This window comes from Sturnus vulgaris, chromosome 2 (assembly GCF_052056855.1).
Source record: "Sturnus vulgaris isolate bStuVul1 chromosome 2, bStuVul1.hap1, whole genome shotgun sequence".
Taxonomy (NCBI): Eukaryota; Metazoa; Chordata; class Aves; order Passeriformes; family Sturnidae; genus Sturnus; species Sturnus vulgaris.
Genome location: NC_142244.1, coordinates 104,167,848 through 104,185,819, shown reverse-complemented (window position 1 = coordinate 104,185,819; position 17,972 = coordinate 104,167,848). Strand labels below are relative to the sequence as shown.

At 37.9% G+C, this 17,972-nt stretch overlaps 1 protein-coding gene across 10 annotated transcripts in view; it reads left to right on the top strand.

Annotated features, from left to right (window-relative positions):
* The window catches only part of SH3KBP1 (SH3 domain containing kinase binding protein 1), a 207,554-nt gene that overhangs the window by 123,244 nt on the left and 66,338 nt on the right, over positions 1–17,972 (top strand). For all 10 annotated transcript variants that reach the window (XR_015801775.1, XR_015801773.1, XR_015801771.1 and 7 more), the window contains one exon: positions 5,624–5,820. Coding sequence is in view for 4 of the 10 variants with exons in the window: in XM_088160253.1 (XP_088016379.1) it covers positions 5,624–5,820 (197 nt within the window). In the remaining 6 variants the exon portion in view is untranslated. The remainder of the gene's footprint in view (positions 1–5,623; positions 5,821–17,972) is intronic.

Sequence of the window (17,972 nt, the reverse complement as noted above, 5' to 3'; positions counted from 1 at the left end):
AAGGAAAATGAATATGTTGAAAGCAAATGACAAAATGTTTAGCTGACACAATTACGTTTTTTCAAGGAATGACTGAGAATAACAAATAATTACTAATATTGAGATAGTCTGCCTCAGCTATTTGTACGTGTATAATCACTCTTGGTAAAGAAGCATAAATTTGTGTTTTGAAAGCATGAATTCATTAATCTTTAAGAAGAATCAACATGTCTTTCTTCTGCAGTAGTATTTAGAATCCAATTTCATTTTCTGGTTTTGATTCATTCAACACTGGATTGTTGTTGAGGATGGCTTCAACAAAATACAGGATTTTGATAGAAAGGAAGCTCAAGACTAAAACCTGTAGGGTGTGGGTAGTTGTTCTGTGTTCACCAGTGTGTGAGGAAAAGGAAGAAGGATAGTTCGTGTCTCATCTGCTGCAGTTACCTTGTATAATTTCACCACCTTTGTCATTCAGATTGGTCACCCAGGTGTTCCATGCTATCATTCTCTAAATAAAAGGACTTATTTCCACTTGCTTTCCTTCTCTTCCATGAAAGTAGAAAATCTCAATAAGCTTCATTTACAAGTTTCTTTATTCTATTGAACACAGTTGACAGTGTTTCTATCTGGCTGCCATAGCAAATCAGGAGATCCTTTGCCTTGTCTCAGGTGCGTGCCTCTGAACAGGTAACCTTTCCATCACTTAAAAGAGCTGAGAAGTGCTTAGAGGGCCAGAACACCACTGGCCTTTACTGTGTCAGTGGTCCATCTTTTGCTCAGGGCCTTAAATTGTCAGCAGAGAGAACAATCCAGAATAAAGAACAAAAATTAAATAGCCAAATAATAGCTCAAAATAGAAAGCTGTGTAAACTTAGAATGTATTTCCTTTTATCCCCTGCCATCTTAAGCTATTCAGAAACAATTTGTTTCCTGCTTTGAATGGAGTTAATTTTACCACAGCTGCTTTTTTTTGTTTTAACAGCTTTAGATACACAGCCCTTTATCATTCCTAACTATCTTTCTGATTTAGAACCCTGGTTTGATGCCAACAGAGCTCTGAGAGGCCGTTGCTGAATTAAGTCTGATGTTGTGGTCTCTTTTTAATCCCTGTTTGAGCTAATCTGTTTTGGTACATTTCAGAATGTTGCTCTCAAAAGACCTGTAACTGCTATAGCAGGAGTGTGGTGTGTTTCAAATGTCTTGAGTAAACGAATCTCTCTTATATACCCATAGAGGAAAAAATGTGTGAAGTGTGAAATTCCTCCAGACAGTTTTGAGAAAATTTAATCTTCATGAATACTAAATGAGCTTGCATTTGTAAGGAGCATGAATCAATAAAGAATCAAAATTCTGAATGTTTTTAAAAAGCTGTAGACCCATATCTTGTTCCAGTCAAAAGCTGGGAACAGTGGGCCCCTAGGAATTTTACCTTCTTGCTGGTGATAGTGCCCTTGTTCAGACTTCAAGGAACTTATTAGAAAAATGCAACCAGTGCTTAGATTTGAGCTCTACCTTGTGGTGCTACACATGATTCAGCAGCAATAAAACTAGGTAAAAGAATAGCAGTTTTGCTTATAGAGCCAGAAATTTGAAGTGACACTCCCAAAAGACTTGAGAAATACATCCTGAGAAATATTAAAGTTCTGAAAAACTTCCCTGCTATTGACTGATGTGATAGTAAGCATGTTAGTGAGCACCTTATTGATGTTATGTTCTTAGCTTGTCCGCTCTCCAAATGCTGACAGAGAGCCAACAGATTCTAGAGAAATTGCTGTTAAAAAGAAAATATAGCAAAAAGTAGCGAAGGCCTGACTACTGCAGCTTTTATTCTATACTGGCTTTATTTGAAGTACTTAATAGCAGGGCTTACAATGAGAGCAAGATGTTCTCAGAGTTTCTGAGGACAGCAGTTTGCTGAGCTGCTGGCCTCACCCCTGTGCTCAAGTCCATCACTGTGGTAGACCACATCTGTTTCAGTGGGTGTGCTGGTCAGCAGAGAGGGGGACTGTGGCCACTGAAATTCGCTCCAGATTTTAATGTTCATTTAGCAGCCTGACCTCCCTGATAGCTGTAGCTCTCCATGAAGAAAATTTCATACTTAATATTTATAATCTGACAGTCTGTGTCACTCGGGTTCCTGCTTAGATCCCAGCTGTGTCCGTGGGCTACGTTTATGTTTTGAAGAAACCAGCCAGCTGTGTTCTGCCACTAAGCTATTTGCAGTAGTGGCAAAAAAATCCATGAAAATCTGAACAGAAAGAAAAAAAAAAAGTGTGACTGGAAGAGGAACATTTTTCTGGTTTTAAGAGGAAAGATCACCTGAGCCAGGCTGCAATTGCACCAAGAGGATTGCTGCTAGATATATACTGATACATATATACACACACACGTATGTATCACACACATACACACACACATATATATATATATATATACACGTATATACACACATACATATATGTCTCAGGGAACAACCCAATGAAAAAATAAATGAAGAGAGAATTTATCAGGCAGGGGTGGGTGGGCACAGTGTTGCAAATCCTTGCTTCCAAGTTCTTTAATGTTACTGAAGATCCTCACTTTATTTGATTTGTTCTACAGTTTCCACTGCATACAGTTCTTCTCTTTTGTCCCCTTTGTCTCTAGACCCCAGTCATGTTGTGATAAGAGCACAAGCAGGGCTTTTATTCTTACTGATTTAAGTACAGAGAACTCCTCAGTTTGTGTCAGTCAAAAAAAATTAAATTAGGTCGTTTTCCCAGTAGATCTGGAATAACTGTTTTTAACTTTGAAGGAGCTTTGTATCTGATCACTCAAATGCAATTTAGTTTGGACAGGCTATTCCACTTCAGTCCATTCTCTCCTCATTAAAAAAAAAGGAAAAAGAAAAAGAAGCAACGGTGTTATTTCCTATGTTGCTTTCATTTTGAGAACTGTTTACTGAGACAACTCTGTGGCAGTATAGAGAATGAACAACTCTTGGATTATCATCAAGCACAGATGGGTGATGCTTGGGAAATCTGTTGTGAGCCTGAGGTGAGGCTTCTGATATAAAGTGTGAAGCCTCATCACAGAAGAATGGTCATAAAAGCTGAAAATGCTGTAATGAAAAACAAGTGATGACCCAGAAAGAAACAAAAGCTTTATTCTTTTTGGATCTCCTTGAGGTTTCTGATCTTTCTTTCATGTAAACTTCAAAGATCTGAAGTCCATGTGAGACCTGTTGAGTAATTCTCACAATTACTTTCATATTTTAATTCCATCCACTGGCCAAAGTCCAGATCCTCTTCTTTCACAATTAGGGAATAAAACCTATTTTAATAACCTCTTTTAAAGATAGCTTTTCTTTAGTTTCAGGAAGGGGCTAAGAGCAGTCATGGATTCTTATGGGTTACCTCTGGAGGGAGGTGTCTTCACTGCTTCTTCCCTCCATCACAGAATAGTTTGAGATTTTGGCAAAGATCACAGATTACCCTTTGCCAGAGGGTAATTTTCCATATGAAGGTATTTTGTTCAGCTAAAAGATGACGATCACTACAATTTGTATGAGTTTTTTGAGTTGTGGATGCTTTATACTCATTATAGTCAACTACTAATCATCGTCTTTGCAGTAAGAAGTGGTAAATTAAGTTGGTTCTAGCTTCTATCTCAGCCAGGACCCCAGTGATTGATAATTTACAAAGCTGTAGAAAGTCCACCTGGTAGAACTTAGAGCTTCTTCAGTTTCTGCCCAAGTCAGAGCAAGGGGAGGGAACAAGAAAGGGGCAGTGACTTTGCCACACTGCCCAAGGACATTTGTACCCGTCTGGCTTAATTTACTCTTGCATCTCCGAGTGCCTCTGCTTGAAACCGTGCAATGGCTCTGCTGTAGATAACCATGCCTCTCCTGCCCTCCAGAGCACCAAGCAGCATCACAGTCAATGCTTTAATTCCCTGGTTACTAATTTCCTGAGGTCTGGAAGAGAAGTAGTGCATAGGATTTACTTTACTGAGGTACTTAGATGCTACCATTCTAACTACCATAATAAATATGATAATTAACCAGATTTGAGGTTGTCTCCCAGGCCCTTCTTCAAAAAATAAAGGTAAAGCAATCAGTACTTTCGTATATTTAAGAAAAGTATTGTAATATAATTACTTAATATTCATTTAAATTGCAATCCTGCATAGCTTATGGAACAAATAGCACGTTCAGTGTTATTTAAATTGAATTGAATATATGAAGAAATAGAAATGTTGCTGATGTTCAGCAATAGGTGTGGCAGCCATTCAGGAGGCTAGAGGGCCAAAGTATTTTGCCTAGTCTATTATCATTCTGTTTGTTTCTAATGGGGAACTTTCTCTAATTCTGTTTTTATACTCCTTTCATGTTAAAGATACAGAAAATCTCAGGGCAGCATATCATCAATTTTCTGGTTTTGGCTAAAAGTCCTGATCTGACACGTAATTCCTGATTTCATTTCCTAGCAGCACCCTGGTGTTGAAACCCATTTAATAGATGTCCTGGGTCATGAGGCTGTACCTGGAGGCCTTAGGACTGGTTTCTGTGGTTCATCTGTACTGTCAGCCTTTTATGATGAAAATAATTGCTATCACTTTGTTGACCTTGATATAAAAGTAATTAAGAAGAAAAGTTTATCTGAAATTCTTCTTTCTTTGACTTGTAAGATCCACATCTGTGACGTCATGAGTGCTCGTAAGGGAAATGTGAGGATTTGAGCTTCTTGTTGTTAGGTAGAATTAGTGCTGTAGTAGGCAGCGATTGCTGTGGTTTTCCTTGAAGCAGTTAATGTAGGGAGGCAGATTTCAGTGGCCTAGGAAAGGAAACTTCAGTGGATCACTTTTGCTGCCAGTGGCTGTTTGACCTGATGCTGCACCCTTCTGTAAAGTGGCTGAAACATCACCTTATTGCATCTGGGCCCCTGCTATTCGAGCAGCAGATATTTTCAGACAAATGCAGATGAATTTTCCTATTCACCGAAAGAAGTAATGCAAATCAGAACGTCAGTTTTGATTTGTTACATTCCTAGAGGAGAGTGTGCATGGTTGCTTTTCTTATGAGGCTGTCTGTGCTGCAGAGAGGTTTAATTTTCAGCAGGGATCATATTATGCAGCTTATTTGATTGCAAATTTGTTTGAACAGCTTTCAGCTTTATATTTCCCAGTTAGGTAATGTAGCTTTAGATACTAATTGCATAATTGGCTTGAGTCACACAGATTTAAGGTACAGCGTGCCTGATCTGACTGCTTGTTAGCTTAAAGTGGCTTTATACAATAGGTGCCTCACTGCTGAATTTAACTCTTTCCTTTATTGACTTTTCCTTTATTGTCTCTTCCAAGAGGTTTTACCTGAGGAATAAGGATTTTCTTGATACTCAAGGATCACTATCCTTATTTGTGAAGTTTTGATGCTGGAGTATGCATGTTTTGTGGATCTGTGGATTGGTGTAATTTCTAACCAGTACACTAATGTGATGAAATAAAGTCATTTTTCAGTCAAAAATGAGTGCATGGCACAGAGAGCATCTTCTCTACCTGTTTCTTGTGGTTTTGTTTTCCTCGAGGGAAGGATAATTTTCCAGTCACAATCTGATCTGAAAATGATGAGCTTCACACCTTCTTTCATCCCTCCTTTTCACAGGTCTAAAAGATGCTACAGGCTCTGAGAGTGATGGTGGTGACTCTTGCAGTACAAAATCAGAAGGAGCCAATGGAGGCACGACAATCCAACCCAAAAAGGTCAAAGGTGTTGGCTTTGGAGATATCTTCAAAGACAAACCCATAAAGCTAAGACCAAGGTCAATAGAAGTTGAAAACGATTTCCTTCCAGTGGATAAGGTATGTGTCATTCCTTAATTGTCTCTTGGTGTTGGTTTAAAGAAGTTTTTATCTTAAAACTTTAAGTTGTCACTGGCCAAGACTTGAAGCTTTATGGTCATTATTTCCTAATCCTTCTGTAGACAAGGTTCTTCTTTTTTTATTTTTGCCTCAGACCATAAAATGGAGTCTAGTCAGGTTAGCTGCATGCTAAAATAAAAATTAAAAACTGATTGCTCTCAAGTATGTTCTTTAAGGAAACAAACAAAAAATGCATGGTTTCCAATGAAGTCACAACTAAAAAAAAAAAAAAAAATCTGTGAAATCCTTCCTTTAAGTGAACAGTCAGATTTGCATAGAGTTCCTGATGTGCTGAGAAGTGTTAGGAGGCTTCCACAGCCTCAAGTTCTGCTATGGACATCGTTACATGATGCATTTTCTTTGCCCCTAATGGCGATTTTAGGAAACTCCTGGGCTCTTGATACCTGGTATGGCAACTTCTCAGTTTTGGATTCATGCTTGTCCACTTGTCTGTAGAAACAGGCACTACAGCAATTCAGTTTTTGGGCCTGCAAGGGTTTTTTTTCAACCTAGATCATTTCAGTGATCTGATTTATAGCACAGCACCTACTCCCATATCCACCCTGAGTTCCAGGAGAAGAGGAGGTCCTGCAGAGAGAGATGGAAACTTCTGAATTAGATTATGCTGAGGGACATTTGGTTAATATTTTGCAGGTGACCATTTTTCACTTGGTATAAAGAGGGTAGGGAAGAGCTGGAATAATCTAAATAAAGAAAAAACCTAGACTGTATTACTGCTTGACCATTGCTGACTTCTTCAAGGCCTGCATGGTACCCTGCTGGCCTTCTGTTTCTGGGTGGACTTCCTAACTCACACAGGGGGCTTTGCAGAAGCATTTCCTTTAATTTGAAGTCTTTGAAAAATCCTTATGAAGTGACCTTTATTCCTTGGAGGAAAATCTTACTCCACTTTATAATAATGTGAAGTTTACCTTTGTTTTTCACAAACAACGAACAGGTTTTTTACCCAGCCAAAAATGGAATATACAGTTTTCAGGAAGCTTATAACACAGACTTTTCCTTCCTATGTCTTCAGATTCTCCTAAAATTGGCATGGTAGAAAACAATGGCTTGATTTTGTGAACACAATCCATCATTTGTGTTTGAAATGTGTAGATAACTAAGGGCAAAACTTCTTTGCTGTTGATGTGTTTTTCCTGTCTAGGATTAGGTTAACTTTTGAGAGGTGCCATTCAGAGGCTTCAGCACTGAGGTCTTTACCTACTACCAGCACTAAAACATGAGTCAGTGACACCACATCTGTTAGGACTGCAGACCATGAACCTCCCTAAACATTTGTTTCCTGGCTGTGAGAAATTCCTTCCTCGTCACTGCCATGTTCTTTACCATTTAATGCTGAGTGTAAGGGAATCCTGCATTAAGCTGGCTATCCTAAGCAAGGTCCAATTTAGCCTAAAAACTCTGCATACTGGTTCAAAGTGTAGCAATGCATGAAGAGTTCCAAATAGGACCATATTTTTCTCAAGCATTGTAGATTTTAAAGAGATCTTCGCACTGTTATGTGTATTTCTCATTTACAAGTCGCCTTAGTTTTTCAATAACTTGTAAACTTCTGAAGGAGAAAAAATGCTTTCCTCTATTCCCTCTTTTTAAATTTTTTTTATGCTTTCTGAAATTTGGAGACCCTAAAACTCTTTGTTGCTTCTTCTTGATAGAGTTGTTGATGAAATATTACTGTAATGATAATTTTAACTTTTTTATTTAAAATATTTCCTAACAACAGTTGTTTTTTAAAAAGCATAATAAGCTACAGTGAGGATTTTATAATGTGGCATTATTTATAACATGATAGTTCCCATGTAAAATGTCAGTCCCATTTACAGAAGAATCAGCAGGGTCTTACTTTGGTGTTATCACTTTGAGTTTTAATATGTTTTCAATTTTATGAATCATAAGGTTAGATCATATTTCATACAGAATTACTGGGGTGTTAAAAAGGCTTTTACACAAATATTGGCAGGAGCATGAAGGCAGAAAGGTTTGCTGCCAGCTGAGCAGAAGCAGATGCCATTAGGCTCTCCTGTAAATCACCAGGCAGTTTAATGTGCTTCAAGTATTTGCTCAATGGTAACAATGTGGGGCATAATCGCCCTTGTCTTTTAAGGTGATCAATAAACTCTCAATAAAAGGCAAGACTGAGGAATTGTGTGAAACCCCATTGGTTTTATTGGTGTGCAGAATTCATTGCTTAGCTGTTATTTGTTCAAAGAATCACAGAGGCAGATCATCCTCGGGAAATTAATGATGCAGTTGTGGGAGTTTAGTTTGAGCAGTGCTATCAGAGCTCTGCTCTTTTAGAAAAATAGAAGAATCAAATCCTTATGCTTTGTGGTCCATTTCATTGCCTGTTGATGCTGACGAGTCGACCACTGTGTATAAGCAGAATCAAATTCCTGAGGCTTGGCTCTGACAAATTTCCATTACTGATAAATGTAAATGAACTGGTTCACATAGTCATAGTCAAGACTCACCAAGAGATGAGCTTTTAGAAGAAATACAGCATGCATACAGACAGGTTGTGTCCCTTGAGAAAATTCAGGGTACCACTCCTGAAACAGCACAACTTTTATGGTCAAATAGAAATGCCTGTCTCACACGTCTCTCTTCTGCTCTGCAGCTTCAACACATTTAAACAGGTGCTTTTGCTTACTTTTTTTTTTTTCTTTTTCATTTTGTAGTAGCTTATCTAAAGCTTCTGTTGCTTTGTTGGACTTCCTTCCAATATGATCTGTGTGTGCTTCTGTTGTTCTAAGAAGCTTTCATTTTTAACTCTCCTGTCTCTAAGAAGAGACCTCTACAAGTACAGGAAAATTAATTCAACCAATACATTCCTTAGTCTGAGTTAATTGTATCAGGTTGATTCATGAGTTGAGGCTTCAGCTTGGAAATGCTGAAGGCCATGATAGGTGAATATAAAACAAAAGGTTTTCAAAAGCTATTTCTGTCTTTCTGAAAACTGCCCTTACTTCAGAAGAGACTATTGAGAATATTTTTTTCATTTTCCACTTGAGATGTGTATGTAACTTTCTTCAGCAAAACTTTCTTAGCTAGCCAGCAGTGGTGGATTTCATCAGAGCTAGATTTCATGAACGTCCTTTGATGAGATCACAGTACTGTTTGCCAAAACGTTGTGTTAATTATATACTCAGCCATCAACCCAGGGAGAATTACAGTTGCATTAAATTGTAATGATTTAATATAAAGGGACAGGCTGTCATGGCTCTAGAGTCAGGAACTCATAAGATCTAGTTAACTGGTGTTTAGAGATCCTTACTGCAAAGCACTGAATTCATACAGAAATTTTTATTTTTAAAATATATTTAATATGTTTTGGAGAGGAGAAATGGAGAAGAACTAATGGAAGTAGATACAAGGGCTAGAAAGGCTAGAAGCTCTTGTCAATTATTAAGTCTACCCGTCCTTCATGATAAAATAAATGTTTGTAAACTCTGTGACTGAATACCTGCAAGGTCTGAGTTTCTATTTTGAGCCAGCAAGCTGAGAACCCAGACACTGTGGTGAGAATCTCTCTTTGCACACTTGTCTGTCAGTTCCTGCCTGCTTGCTTGCAGGAAATATTTTTGCCCGTTAATTTTCAGTTGTCATTTAAAGAGAACTCCTTGAGAGCGCAAGTTGGAGGCTGCTCCTGATGTTTCCAAGGCAGCTGATGATGTGCCTGAGCTCTGCCAGCCCTGCCCTGTGACACCCACGGTGCGTGGCCAGCCCTGGCTGCGTGTGCCACGTGTGTCTGCAGCTCGTGCCTCGCTGCCGCTCGCTTTGCCTCTCCAACGCCTTTGGAAGTTCTTGCTCCCCTAATAGAAATGTTGGAGTCACTGTTCAAAATCTTGACATTAAAAATGGATGCAAGCAAATCCATCTGGTACTGACTAGGAACGCTATTAAAAACACCTGCTGAGGCAGAGAGCACACAGTGGGAGCACCGAGTGTGTGTGCAGCACTTTGCACTTGAAAGCACAGGTTGCTGCATTCCTTTCTTCAGAGACAGCCATCGGCGGTGGCAGCAGCAGACGTGGCAAGCATCAGCAGTTTGTTGAATTCCGTGTAGGAACAGAGAGGCACTCATCTGTTCAAGCTACATTCATGTTCTGCTTTGAAGTTTCTGTCTGCTACAGTCTGGCATGCCTGTCCTAACCATTTATTCTAGTGCCATCTTGTGAGGAAAGCTGCAGGGGAAGAAGGACCCTGACCCCTTCTGCAGCTGTCATGAGAGCAGGGCTGCCTGAAGCAGGGTCTCACTCCTTTGCTGGTGGAATTTCCCATGCCTTGAGTTCACTGTGGAAACACGATTTATGTGTTACTTTCATTATGTGAAAAAATAGTACAGGTTTGCAAATGGTGGCTGATGTTCATGAGACATTATAAAGAAATACTTTATAAGATTTACTACCCCATTCTGGAGGAATAAGAAGGAGGGGTAGGGGAATTAAGATTGACAGGGGAGAGTTGAAAAGCAGCTTGCCCCATTTTGGGGAGGCAGACTCAAAGCAGGACCTAGGACTAAGGAAATAGAATGGGAAATGCAAAATTAAGTTTAAAGAAGGTATAAATTTGATAACTTAAGGTGGCAGTGACTCTGTGCTGAGTCACTGAACTGTGCCATGTAAGTGAAGAGTGACTCCTGATCTCCTTCCTGTATGCCTCCCTCCCTTCCATGCTATCACAGCTGTGCTTTCAAGTTCTGTTTGGTTTCTAAAATGTTCAAGCTGTCTGAACAGAGTTGTCCAGCTATCAATGTCAGGGTTCAGCTTACACATCAGCCTGCACTACTGGTTTTTGGCAAAGGATGTTACCCACACGCTGGTTTGTGCTGCCTGTGATGTTTTATTAGGATTTTTTTTTTTTTTAATTAAAGCAGCTATTTGACTCTAAATAATTGCAAGTTAGTTGTTGTCCATGCCACAAGACTTTACGTGTATACAGTTGGACTTTATTCAGAAAAGATTTGTCAGTGTGAAAGAAACACACCAAACGTACACATGAAAATGTTTTCAACTTATGTTTCTGACTGAAGCTGCTTGAAGAACATCTTAAATTAGAAGCAGTTTAGTGTAAGAAGTTTTGATAGTACTACAATACTCCTAGAAGTAGTGTGGAAGGTCTGATCTGTCCTCCTGGGGCACAGCACTGGGCTTCTGCCAGATTGAGTTCTCCTGGAGGAGTGCTCTGTGGGAAGGAAAACTCCTGTTATTTCAGTCATGGTTTTGATTAGGAAATCTTAGGATGCTCCAGTCAGAAAAACAGGATGTGTAGGTTTAAGCTAATGCAATTTTATTTCATAATAGGATGGCAATAAAAGTCTGTATGTTTTAAGTTGCTCTGGATCCAGCTGGTGATCATTACCTTGCAAGTCACTGTAAATCTCTGAATTTCAGTTGAGTCTGTACCATTACCAGGCCTTTTATCCTAACAGGCATTCTGAAATAAGAATTGTTAAAAACCCAAAAATGCTTTGCTTACATATTAAAATAAAGCTGATTTCCTGAGTTCCAGAGGATACCTAATGGAGACATAAACTGAATTTCTAGGAACGTTTGTCTCATATTTCAATAGTGCAGAGAAAATGCTTCAGAAAATAATAGTACTGACATGCAAATTAGCTTAGTTACTGTCTGATGAGCTTCAAGAGGACTGGTTCCTGAATCAATATGATATGTTTATTAATAGCAATAAAATCTACTTAAGCAAAATTAATGTATATACATTGATATGAAAAGATTTAAATTAGGGTAATTGAGAGTATAGGAATAAAGAGTTTTATAAATTTTCCTAGTGTTTCTCAGTAAAAGGTATTTTTTCTTTCTTGATCCATTTGGATTTTGTTAGATGGTATAACTGATTTCTAATTTCTACATCTGAGTTGTTAAGTTTTATAGCTTTGACAAGATTATAAAGAAATTCTAATAAAATAACTTCTGATATTCTTCGAACACATTAACTTTGAAAAGTGAAGAAATAATTATGAAAAAAAAAATACCTGCCTTGAAATTTACTTACACTACTTTGAAAATTACGTAAATAAAAAGGCTGATTAATGTAAACCAAACTGAATGTAACCTTTAAATGTGCCCTCATCTTTTGTTATCTATTTGTGAATTTTTTCTGGAATGTTTTCTTTCTTTATATTTTTCCTAGGATATTTTTGAGGATTATTTTTTAATAGTCAAATGGAAATTAGAGTATATAGTATCTTGTGGCTTGCTTAAATATAAATCTTTAATTTCTTCCAAATCATCTGTGTCTTTCCCTCCCCTGTCCTTATTCAGACATTTTAAAGTTGAATGTTTGTAGGGAGACAGCATTAAGAATTTATAAGATTTTAATGGATCAGAGCATCATGTTAATGATATTTCAGTTTCTTGAACATTTTCTTTAAAAACAAAAGCCAAAACAAAGACATATGTTACACAAAATTTCAACCCTTTTTCCCCAGAAAGAATACATTCAGAATTTGTCATAAGCTCATTTGCCAATAGAGTTCTTTGCAAAATTTACTGCCTGGGCTGTTCACAAAAGTTCTGTAAATCGTCACTCACATCCCTGCTTTTCTTAGCTGTTGGTCTCAAGAAGTCAGGAAAGTCTAAGCTGGAAAGGAGAGGAAACTTCTTGCTGTGAGTGTGAGAGGTAGGAAAAGGTGCAGATTTCCTGTGAAATAAACAAGTGGAACTTTTGTTTCCTGGGGATGGCCCGGCCTGTGAGTCAGTGTCAGGGCTGGGCTCTGCTGAGCTGAGCTCATGCAAGGAAGGGGCAGGACTCCAGGACTCTGCTTGGACATTTCAAGCTGCTGAAAGGCAGCTTGGCTTCACAATGGGAGAGGAGGTATTTATTTTACAATTAGTTGGGGTTTTGTTTCTGTGGCTGTTTAAAACTGTATCGTAATATATCCTCTGCATAGCACAGGTTTCACCTCTAAGGTTCTCTGGCTGTTCTGCACACCTTGGAAATGATGGGTAGGTAAAAATAAAAGAAGGAAAAAGAATGCTGAGGATCCTGAAGTCCATTCCTGCTATGGAGGTCCATATTAGAATAGGGGATTGCTTTTGTGAAAAACATAGTCTCTCCTGGCTCTATTTAGCTTGTATTTTTTCATTTCTGCCTATTTGGCCATTAAGCTTGCACACGTGTTTTCTATTTCTATATGATGTGGTTTCAATTTTCTTACTCTAAAGAATAATACACGTTTAGAGTTAAGCAAGAAAAGTTTTAAAGTCTTTAGGATGTGTTGCTCTTTCAAATGTTTGCTTAGTAAGTGAAAATTCACCACCCCCACTGTGTGTTTTTTCCTTCCTAAATACACTAACAAAACTGTACTTCTTCTTGGCAGAAAAAAGAGGAAGAGCTTTACTAATTCCTCTTCTGTGTGAGGTGCCATTTGTCCAAGTGAGGAAAATTGATATGAATGAGTGTTTTAGAAAATTATATTATGATAATAAAACCTATATGAAAATTATCTTTTCTTTTTCCCCCAAGAAAAAAGCAACTAGAATCAACTGATGCTTGAAAAATTTTATAGAAAGCTGAATAGAGAGATACCTAGTAAACTGATTAATTATTTGCAGATACTTTGGGAGCTCTTACTACAAAAATGTAAATTTCCCTCAACTTTGGCTTTTCACAGCTGAAGTCAGTAAGCTGTGTGCAGATATGAAGCAACAAGTGTTTTTGAGTTGCCTTATGTCCTAAAATGTGCCAGGTGTCGTTCTTGTTTTCTGCCTTAAATGAGGAAAAGAGGAAAAGAGGAGTGTGAAAGGATCATAGATCAGCCAGGCACTTGGTAAGATAAAAAAATCTGTAGGCCAGTTTCTAAGAAGCATTTTTATTTAATGCTTTGTGTGCATTTCTATAGGAGGTTCTTGGCATTCTGTGTTTCTAAAATAGTCCTCAAATACTAGAGATGTGAGCTCATATTATTACAGTTAGTTGGCTAAGTGCTGTATAAAAGCTTCCCACTAAAAGCTAAGGAGAGGGGGGAGAGGGCAGCTCCTGGGGAGGAGCTCCTGATGCAGCAGTACCCAGTAGCCAAGCAGGGGCTGCTGGTGGCTGCTTTCTGCTGGCTCTTTGCCACACACTGGCCACACAAAGAGCACAGTCCTCCCCCTGGACAGCTGATACTTGCTTCTGCAGCAGTCTCAGTACCTAAAGCACTTGCTGGAAAGAAAAGCTGAAACACATGGTAAAAGTCATTTTCCTGTTGTGTTTTGAGTCACTTGTTGCCCTGCAGTCTTCCTTGTAAGAGTTGAAAATAAAAATATCTCCCCATTCTTCCTCAGTAACTTCTGATTTTAGTAACGTAAGGTGAGAGGAAAAACCCCAAATCTTAAAATTTGAATTTTTATTCTCTTAATCTGAGGAGAAATTTTGGAAGAAATCATTGTTGTCAGCACTAAATCTGGGACAATCTGACACTATGGGTTTGTTCTTTTGTTTATAACAATTGAATTTAAAAATATCGTTGAACAGCTCCTTGTAACTTCGTTGACAACATCATAACTTTTACAAAAGAGCAAAAAAGTATTGTTGCCACTTTAAAGAGGAGGATATTAAAGAAGAGGCTTTCCCTTCTTACTATTTTCATAGATTTTTTTATTCTTCTCAGAGATGGAAGTAGCTGCACTGCTTTCCCTACTGCTGCAAAAGGAAGTGGAGATTCATGTAGCAGTTGTAAGGGTCAATAATTGTTGTAAAAGAGGAAGGTTTTATAACCATGGTTTCTAGGCTGGATGGTGCAATCTGGATCATGCAAGTTACCAGCTGCAATTAGACAGGCATGGTTCTCCTGGGAGAGTAGGAGGGAATTTCATTCACTTAGTGCAGACTGACTAAAGTATTTTTCCTAGAAGAGATAGAAATTAATTGTGAATGACAACCTGTAAATGGTAAAATTCACGACAAAGGAGAGCAAGGGCATTTTTCATGATTTTTCATTCTCCTTTTTTACTTTTCTTTACATTTATATGAAGGAAAGTAAAAAAGGAGAATGAAAAATAAATCAGGGAAGAAATAAGTCTTTCTGCTTAAAAAAGTACTTTTGATACAAAAGCACCTGCTAGCATTACAAATCTGCAGCTTGAGGAAAAAAGAAAATGAGCTTGTTCATCATGCTCATTTTGATGTGCACGCTTCCAGAGCTTTGAGATCAGGCAGCTGGGAGTGTGCTGTGTGGGTTTCATTCTGTGTTTGCCTTTTATTTCATTTACTAAAGTGGTTTTACTCATCAGTGGCTCTAATATGTCTCGCTCCATTTGTTTCAGCAGCATCTATCTAATCTAAACTCTTATGTTCACTTTCTCACCATTAACCTTTTAGGAAGGCAGATTCTTAGTTCATTAATGGTTTGAAACTGACAGCCTGATAGCATCAAATGTCAGGAGTCCAAATTTTATAGAAATACTGATGTCTTAATACATGCAAGTTAAGATATATAGGTTTCTCTTTTGTCCAACACATCAAGTGTGTTGGTAGGAAAAAAGCCTCTCCAGTCCCCTCCCTGCCCGTAATTTCGAATTTTAAGAACTTGTCAAAATATGAAGTTACAACAGTTTTAGAGTCTGAACTTACCTGCTGGTAGAAGAGGTTTAGCTGTGGAGAACACTGCAAAAGCAAAATGTGCACTGTTCTGCTCTCCAAACTATCCAGAGTTTCAATGGAATGATATTTCACTGTTCATGGTTTTGTTTCTACCCGATTTCCCATACAAGAGGTTAAACCAAAAATATTGCATTACATGGTTTACCTATTTATTTCTTTGAATGTCATTTCAGATAGCACAGATTTCTCTGGTGAGTTGCATAATACTAATGAAGATATTTTTCATCTGTGGTTTGAAGACTGATGGTCTCCCAAATACCTGGTAGTTTTAGTGCTTGGGTAGCTAGATGAGACATTTGGTGCTGGCTCAGGTCATTTCTAAATGGAACTCAACAGCTGGAAACAGGAACAGAAGTAATTTTCCATTTAAGCAGTTCTGAAATTGCTGAAGAGATGTTTTGTCAGTGCAAATGGGAAGTTAGGAGTCTGTGAAGCAGCCTCTCTAATTAGAAGTCTTCCCCATTATGAAAGTTTGAGCCTCCTTTAAATGCAGAAATATAAATTACATGAATGTGGGCTATACAAACAGTTAGAGTTCAGCATAAACATCAATTTCATCACTGAGAGAACAGTTTGTACCCATACTTAGAAATATTGTGCATCTCAAGATGTCTTAAATCTCTAGCAGTTTCTCAGCAAAAGCTAGTAACAGTCAAAGCCTTTCCAGACAGCTTGACTGGAAATAAATTGGAGTTTATTCAGGAGGTTGGTAAGTTATACAAGGTTTCACTTTGCAGTGTTGTGATGGACATAATCCACCTTACAGGTCATAACATGTTTGAGGTGGCTAAAGAGGAAATGTAAATATACATTTCTGTACTGTGGATTAGTCTTTTTCATTGCTATAGCTGACTGTCAATCCAGTATTTGATTTTTATAATCTTTTAGATTCATAGTGGGTTTTTCACTTCTGTGGCAGCCACAAAAGATGGCCCAGGAAAGTATACTTATATACATACCATAAAACATGCCTTAGTTTTGAAATGTTTCCATTGAAAATTTCTGTAGGGTTCCTATCATAGAACTGTAAAATTTTGAAGGCTTTTCTAATTATTTTCTCCATATATCTTTGTTCTCTCTATGATTTTGCTTTCTTTTTAACTGAGGAACTTAGTGTGTTTGATAATACTTGGGGGGGAGATAGGAATAGGAGATTGAAGTTTCCCTTAAATTATCACTGGTTTTATATCTTCCTTTTATTTAAATTTACTTTCTGAAGAGTCCTGTATTCAATATTCCATTTCTATATGTTAAAGAATAATATTTCTTGGAAATTGGAAGATCCAGGGAAATTTGCAGTTCAGATCAGGACTGTGCCTGGACTCACGTTTTGCCTCCATGAGAGGTCAATACTGGAAACATATTGGAAAGATTGTACAAAGAAATTCCTGTGGGGAGCCTTAACAGCCTCTAATGATTTTGATATTTGTATTAATAACTATAATGGATTTTTGTTCCTTGGCAAATCAAGTAGTCACATTTTTATTGCACGTAATATTTTAGTACCTGTAGTTCCTGTGAAAGTATTCCAGTCTGCTGGATCACACACTGTGGGAAGGAGTTACCTCCCTCTGTTTTGAGTGTGGCACCTGCTAATTTCATCTGATAGCCCTGAATTTTTATTATTGGAAGAGTTAATGAGTGACTCCTCCCTATCTACCTTCTCTCCTGATTTTCATAGACTTTTGTCACCTGTGTGTATCCTTTTTCCCCAGAATGAGGGGAAAATGTTGCATATGTTTGACCATTCTTGGTGACTTTCTGTCTTCTTCAGTCCCTTTGGGAACTCGGGTGGTTTGTGTGTGAGGACAAAAGGAGGTGAGAACCATACACAATGGCCAAGGTGTTGGATGAATTTATGCAGCATTTTGATAGCACTTTCCATTGCTCTTTATTGCTTTCCAAAGTATTTACAACTATGGGTTTCAAAGCCTGTCTTTCTGTCTTAAGATAGCATTTTTTCCTCCAAATGTGTCATTTTATTTCTACATGAACTTAATTTTTGTCTTTCCCCTTTGGTTGGTCATCTGTGAGGGTGTGGAAAACAAGAGCCTTGATCTAGATCTCTGAACAACTCCACTGATCACCACGATGAAATCCTAATCTTTGTTTTCTGTCTTTTATAAGTTACTTATCCAAGTTAATATAATTTTTTAAAGGATAAACAGTAAACTCTTCCTAATCTCAGTTTTAGTTTTGAGTGTGCAGTGAGGTTGCAATTTCAATCTTGTTCAGGAGTCAGAACCAGCAACTTTTTAAATTGTATGTATTTTAATGGAAATTGCTGTGAATTGGCTGTGCAAAACAGAAGAGATAATATAGGGCTTATAAAGACAACACCATATGCCACAACATCATTATTTAATTATTTAGTTATTAGGTAGCCGAATTTATAGATTTATTGCTAATCTATAGATATATAGATCCAGATAGATAAGGACAGATCTTTAGATAGATTACCTGGC